This window comes from Babylonia areolata, chromosome 18 (genome assembly GCF_041734735.1).
Source record: "Babylonia areolata isolate BAREFJ2019XMU chromosome 18, ASM4173473v1, whole genome shotgun sequence".
Classification (NCBI taxonomy): domain Eukaryota; kingdom Metazoa; phylum Mollusca; class Gastropoda; order Neogastropoda; family Buccinidae; genus Babylonia; species Babylonia areolata.
Window position 1 is genome coordinate 20,922,034 of NC_134893.1, and position 7,303 is coordinate 20,929,336.

The 7,303-nt window shown below is 48.2% G+C and overlaps 1 protein-coding gene across 2 annotated transcripts in view; it reads left to right on the forward strand.

Annotated features, from left to right (window-relative positions):
• Positions 1–661: 661 nt before the first annotated feature.
• The window catches only part of LOC143292559 (tolloid-like protein 1), a 100,495-nt gene continuing 93,853 nt past the window's right edge, over positions 662–7,303 (forward strand). The window contains exons 1-2 of one of the 2 annotated variants that reach the window (XM_076602971.1): positions 662–1,899; positions 2,941–3,728. In XM_076602971.1, coding sequence (XP_076459086.1) covers positions 3,584–3,728 — 145 coding nt within the window. In that variant the 5' untranslated portion in view covers positions 662–1,899; positions 2,941–3,583. The remainder of the gene's footprint in view (positions 1,900–2,940; positions 3,729–7,303) is intronic. The other variant, XM_076602970.1, reaches the window with a different exon arrangement.

The window sequence follows — 7,303 nt, forward strand, 5'->3', positions numbered from 1 at the left end:
GCAGTGTGCTGTCATAGTGTGTGATAATTTATTGGTGTTTTATTTAATTTCTCTCCCCTCTCTCTCTCTCGCTCTGTGTGTGTGTGTGTGTGTGTGTGTGTGTGTGTGTGTGTGTGTGTGTGTGTGTGTGTGTGAGTGTGCATGTGTGCGTGTGCGCACGTTTGTGTGGTTCGTGTCATTCATTCGTGTACGTATGGGTGTGCTTACATATGTGCGTGTTTGTGTTTAAGTGTCCAATGTGTGTGTTTGTGCTTGCGCGCGCGCGTGTGTGTTGTGTGTCAGTATCGGTGTGTTCGTGTGATACGTATGTGTATGACTGAAAATACGTGTGTGTGCTTGCGTATGTACATGTGTCTTCATGGTGTGCATGTGTACGTGCAATGTTGCACAGTCTCACAAACGTATTGTAGGGCCTATATCACACACGGGCGGGATCAAGTCGTCAGGAAGAACGAACGAAGCGGTGCGGCACGATACGACACTGAACGATTTCACTGCATGCAGTCAGTGCAGTAAGCAGAGTGGTGGTATAGTATAGTAGCGACAGCCGGCGTCAGAACTGAAGGGGAGGAAAGAAGAACAAGAAGCAGAGAAAGGAAGAACCAGAGGCAGGGGGAAGGGGGATGGGATGTGGCGCTGGCCTCAAGTGTGTGCGGCGCCGTACTGGGAGCGTCGTCACTCACGTCGCAGTCAGCAGCCGTCAGTGTGTGCAGACCAGTCCGCTCCCCTCCTCACAACGACGAGTCGCGTGGCGGTGTGCACTTCGTCTGACTGAGGAGAGGAGAGAGAGCGTTTGAGAAAGAGAAGGCGGAAAAGGAGAGAGAGAGAGAGAGAGAGAGACTGAGAGTAGAGTATATAATAGCCAGAGACACACGTGTGAGCGTGTTCAGGGATTTCCCCCTCGAGCTCTCTTCGCTTTCACAAGTTCCGTTACGTCGTCGGAGACTGAAATCGTTACCCGTCCGACACACGCTCTTGTGCAGGCTTTCCAAGTGCCACGCTCTCTGCAACCTGGTCTGTCAGTGTCATTTGTAGCGTGTGATAATTGATTAATGAATGTCGCGGTGCCTGACGCCGGGAAGTTGTAGAGGTTTTCTTTTTTGTTGTTGTTGAGAGAGGGGACTGAGTGATCAGGGTCTGCCCGTGACCACGTTTTGTGCTCTATCCGTCCTGCTCATTGACACCGGCTGGCAAGAAAAGAAAAAAAAAGGGGGAAGCAAGTGTTGCGTTGTGATCGAAAACAAAACCCCGTGCCTTGATCCATTTTTTTCTCTCCCAGTGACAGATGAAAAAGAATTGTTAAATTGTTCCATGAACTGTGATCAGGTTTTTATTTTTCCTTGTTTTATTTCCGACTGCACGCCCGTTTCATAATCTGGTCAGGGTTTCTTGGTGGTTTTTCTTTTTCTTTTTATGAAATAGCAGCAAGTGTGTCACGGGTTTTGTGTGCGTGTTGACTGAATTATCTCCTAGCAGATCAACTGTGCAGCAGCTCTGTGGTCTTCAAGTTTTATGCAAGCTGCCCTCGTGGCCCAGCCGGTACAACTTGTTGGTCAGTCACCAGTTTCTCCTGCCAGGCGAACCGGCAGAAACCGAGCTTGAAGACCCCCACCGTCACAACATCTTCCCGGCCACTGAGCACTGCTGTGACTTGCCGCAGTGAGTGACTGTCAGCTCAGGCCCAAGTTGTTTGTCGCCTCAACGCGTGTGGGTGAAGCAGCCCCGAGATAATTAGTACCCCTGTAGGGAGGGGACTCCTCCGTCAGCAACCGAGACTGTTCATTGTCGCAGAGTTTCACCGTGACCTGGTGTTCGCTCAGCCGAGCGACACGCAGACCCCAACAACAACAACGACAAGAGCAAGTAACGTGCTGTTTGTTCTCTGTTGTTGGTAGACAGGTGGGTGAAGTGGGTGGGGTGGGGCAGGGGGTGGGGGTGGGGGAGGGAGGGAAGAGAACTGCCGGTATTCACATATACACACACACTCTCTCTCTCTCTCTCTCTCTCTCTCTCACTCAAACACACACACACACACACACACACACACACACACACACACACGCACACACACACACACCACTTTTCCCATCACGCCTGAATGAAGGCTGGCAGCTGAAAGAAGGAGGCAGCGAGGTATCAGTCCTCTACACAGTGTATAGGGCCCACAGGGAGTGAGGCATCAGTCCTCCACACAGTGTATAGGGCCCACAGGGAGTGAGGTATCAGTCCTCCACACAGTGTATAGGGCCCACAGGGAGCGAGGTATCAGTCCTCTACACAGTGTATAGGGCCCACAGGCAGCGAGGTATCAGTCCTCCACACAGTGTATAGGGCCCACAGGGAGTGAGGTATCAGTCCTCCACACAGTGTATAGGGCCCACAGGGAGTGAGGTATCAGTCCTCCACACAGTGTATAGGGCCCACAGGGAGTGAGGTATCAGTCCTCCACACAGTGTATAGGGCCCACAGGGAGCAAGCGACCAGCCCCCCACACCACAGCACACAGGTGGCGGTTGAGGCAACCCCCACCAACCCACCTCATTCGGCAATGTCCACAATTGTTTCCCCTCAAGACGGAGGAGGACTGAGTTGTGTTCACACCGCGGCGTGGACGTTCAGTCAGTCAGTCAGTCATGCTGAGGAGCGGAGGGGGGAAGAAATGTGGATGTAGCCCTTCATTCTGCCTCCCTCTCCTCCACCTCCGTCATCCATCTCTCGCCCCTAACACTAACACACCGTCACACACACACACACACACACACACACACACACACACACACCGGTATACATTAATTTGAGTTCTAAGTTCACGAACCGTTACACACACACACACACACACACACACACACACACACACACACACACACACACACACACAGCGGGACGGTGCGGAAAGGGTGGAATCACCTGGAATAGTGGTGTACGTTCTGTCTCTTGCAGAAGGTGATCGCTGGCCATTGGACCAGAGATACCGGGACACAGAGGGAGATCCAGAGACAACAGAGATACAGAGACACACACACAGAGATAACGACTAGAGAGCGAAAGAGAGAGATACATATATAGAGAGATCCAGAGACAGAGAAAGATCTATCCAAATAGAGAGAGAGAGAGAGAGAGAGCACTGGGCAGCAGAGAGTCACCGTCACCAAGTGCATTCTGTCCCTTCAGTCCTGTCTGCCTGTTGGTCTTCGCGCTGACTTCACCATCATTGCACACACACACACACACACACACACACACACACAGAGGACAACTGATGCGCTCCGCTTGACGCTGGGTCACCCGCCCCCCTCAGTCGACAAGACCTGCTTCGGCACAGTCTTCAGAGCTTGTGTGATCAGCCCACCCTCTGTGTATATATAACAGCCTTGTGTACTTGAGACTTGTAGCATAACTCCCCAACGAACTGACTTCAGTCAAGCACTACGGACCAGCAAGCCCGAGTTCCTCGACCCAAGACTTTCGTAACCCACAAACTTATTTATTTTTCAGTCACTGAAAATATACGTGCCGATTGTGGGGACTAAGGGGTGGCTCAAGACTTTGAGGGAGGAGGCATCCTTACCACAGCTTGAACAGGATGGCGGCTTTGTGCACCCGAGGTGTCGGCGTCATCGGGGTGTTGCTGGTTCTGGCCGCGGTGGGTGGGCCAGGGTGGGGGGTCCGGGCCCAGCTGGTACCGTACAAGACCTCCAACGACCGCTATCTGGACCCTTGCAAAGCTAGTGAGTAACATACCCTGACTGTGTGTCCGCTGTCTTACCTGTGTCGCAGTCTCCTTTTGGTCTGTGTCTGTCTGTCTGTCTGCTTGTCTGCCTGTCTGTCTGTATCTCTCCCTCTGTATTCTCTCTCTCTCTCTCTCTCTCTGTTGGTTGCTACCATTTACCTTCGGCAAGGAAACACATTTTGTTTTCTTTCAACATTTGCTTTCACCGTATTCATTCGTTTAAATCTAACGCTTTGTTAAGTTATGCCATGAAAATATGTTGACGCATTTACCCATGTCATACGGACCTTATGGCCAGTAACATTAAGATATCAAAGTCTCTCTGTGTGTGTGTGTGTGTGTGTGTGTGTGTGTGTGTGTGTGTCTCCCACACTCGCTCTTTCAAAACTGTGTTTAAAAATCGAAAACCATACTTATTGTGTACAAACAGAAACGATGTTTCCGAGATTGCTACGTGCTGTTCAGACAGGGGACATCTCCAATTCTCAGTCACATACCGCTATAGAAATGATGTCAGCCCGAGTCGATCACTCTGTCCTTTATGTAAAAACTGAGTCCCCCCGCTCTCTCTCTCTCTCTCTCTCTCTCTCTGTCTGCCTGCCTGTCTGTCTGTCTGTCTATCTCTCTCCCTATCTTTCTCTCTCCCAGTATGTTTGTCTGTCTATCTTTCTATGTCATTCCTTTGTTTTTCTTTACGGTCACATAATTGTCCATGCTGTGTGTGTGTGTGTGTGTGTGTGTGTGTGTGTGTGTGTGTGTGTTTCTCCCGAAGTAGATGTAATGTAGCGTATAAGTACAGATCAGCTCGCAATATTGAACACCTCATGAAACTGATACTGAAATTGACATGCTCGTTAATAAGCATGCGCGCATTCGCACGCATCCATGCACATACACAGGCACAGACATACAGAGAGAGAGAGAGAGAGAGAGAGAGAGAGAGAGATTTCCGTTTTCACGTCTGTGATTGTTCTCTGATGAGATGAACGAATACTTGTTCACTTCTGCTTTCGGTGTGTGAAAACTAGATGTTAACTGGCGGATTTGCATTTGATGCTTAGAATGGAATGTTGTTGTTTTTTTTCTTCTTTCTCTCAGTGAGCATGCTGAATTTCTGCATCGAGTAATGGCACACACACACACACACACACACACACACACACACACACACACACACACACACACACACAGTAATGACACAGAGAGAGAGAGAGAGAGAGAGAGAGAGAGAGAGAATAATGAGAGAGACAGACAGACAGACAGACAGACAGATTCCAAATCCTCTTTCACTGCAGCTTAACGTGCCTGGCGAAAGTTCATTGCATTCACACACAGACACGCACACACCGACACACACACACACACACACACACACACACACACACACACACACACACACACACACACACACAACACAATGGCACAAATGCACGCAGACACACACACACACACAATGGCACAAATGCACGCAGACGTACACACACACACGCGCACACACACACACACACACACACACACACACACACACACACACACACACACACACACACACTTACATACTTACTGCTGCTCTCTTTTTTCCCCATTCTTTGTTATATCTTCTCCGAGGTTGTTACATTGGGTTAGTAGCCTCTGTCTGTCTGTCTGTGTGTCTGTGTGCCTTCCTGTTTATCTCTCTCTGTACTTGTCTCTATGTCCCTGTCTCTCTTTCTCTTTCTCTGTCTCTCTGTCTCTGTCTGTCTGTCTCTCTTTCTCTACTTTCTTTTCATATCAGGCCCCAACACGATTCATTGCGAGACTTCTTCTTCAATGCACCCACCACCACAACCACTTCCACAACCACTTCCACCACCACCTCCCTTTTTCTGTGACTTTTTTTTTCTTTTCACCTGAAAAGAACTTTAGCCTACGGTTCTTCAGAGAAAGACCTGGGCATTGATTTGATGATGATCACACCGTTTCAAACCCATTGGGACTGGTAGCGATAGCCGAGTGGGATACAGCGGTGAACTTCTTGCCCTTCCGACGGGGCGGTCTGTGAAGTTTTCTGACTCGAGCCCCGACACATAAACGCTTGATCGGGTGAAGCGTGGAATTTTTTTTTTTTTTTTTTTTTCATTCCGATCTCCCGGGTCAGCGTATAATGGGCAGACCTGACACTGCCTTAATCAGTTGTCCACGTCCACCTTCGGGTTTGGAGGGCTCCAATGCAGATAAATCAAATACGCACTTTAAAAAACAAAACAAAAAAACATCGCATCATCAGCTATTGGTGACGAGTGTTGATGATGAAATACGCACGTTTTAAAGACTCTGTTACCAGCGTTCGGTGGTTTATGGAAACGCGAGAACACCCCAGCGTGCACCCACCCCAGGAAACGGAGTATGGCTGCCTTAATGGCGAGTGTTTGAAAACAAAAGTGAAAAGAAAAAAGAGGGTTCTTCTTCTTCTTCTTTCCGTTACACGACCAACATCGACTTGCCGATGACTCTGTCGTGGTTCATGCTGGGTATTTTCGTGTCTCCGTAACCCACCGAACACTAACATGAGTTACAGGATCTTTAACGTGCGTATTTGATCTTCTGCGTGCGTATACACACGACAGGGGTTCAGGCACTAGCAGGTCTGCACATTATGTTGACCTGGGAGATCGGAAAAATCTCCACCCTTTACCCACCAGGCGCCGTTACCGTGATTCGAACCCCGGACCCTCAGATTGAAAGTCCAGTGCTTAAACCACTCGGCTATTGCGCCCGTTACAGGTCTACACGTTATAAAACCCGGTCCTAGATCTATACGTGTCTCAAGTTGCAGCCAACGAATGCAGCAGCAGAAGAAGGATAAAAAAAAAAAAGGGGGGGGGGGGGGAGACGAAAAAAGACGAAGCTGGTTCGAATCGTTTAAAAACAAACACAAAAAAAACCCCAAAACAACAGCTGCTCTTCCCAAGCTTGGTTGAGGGTTGAAGGGCTAACTACACTCGTGTTTCTCTCTCTCTCTCTCTCTCTCTCTTTCAGACAAGCGAAAGATTTCAGACATAATATGACATGTTCAATGGACTATCTCATAGTGTAAAGCCATATTTACACCTTGACATGACCCGCTCTGCACAGCAAATGACATCGAACTTTCGTTTTGGACTGTCTGATATTTATACTCATTATTTTAGATACAGAAGTTACACAGAACGTGACTTATTTTTTCCTTTATGTAAAGAATCAAAAGAAGACTAATTGCGTTTTGCTTTGGTGTGCCCAGTATTTCAGATTATCAGATAACGTCTCATTTCAGAAAGATAATTATTATAGACAACCATGTCTTTTCCGACTTAATTCGCTAGTGTCATCAGCAAATGAATATATGGTTAGAAATTTCAGCATGTTTTTATATCGAGCGTTCAAAAGTTAGAGATGTCACGCTTTCATAGTATACTATCCTTTTTCCCATATGAATCTATATCAATATTTGTATTTGCTTATGTCTACTTTGTTCCAAACACCCCTTCATTTGGGCTATGACCTTTACACGAATAAACCAATTCCAATTCCAATTCTCTCTCTGCCTCTCTCTCT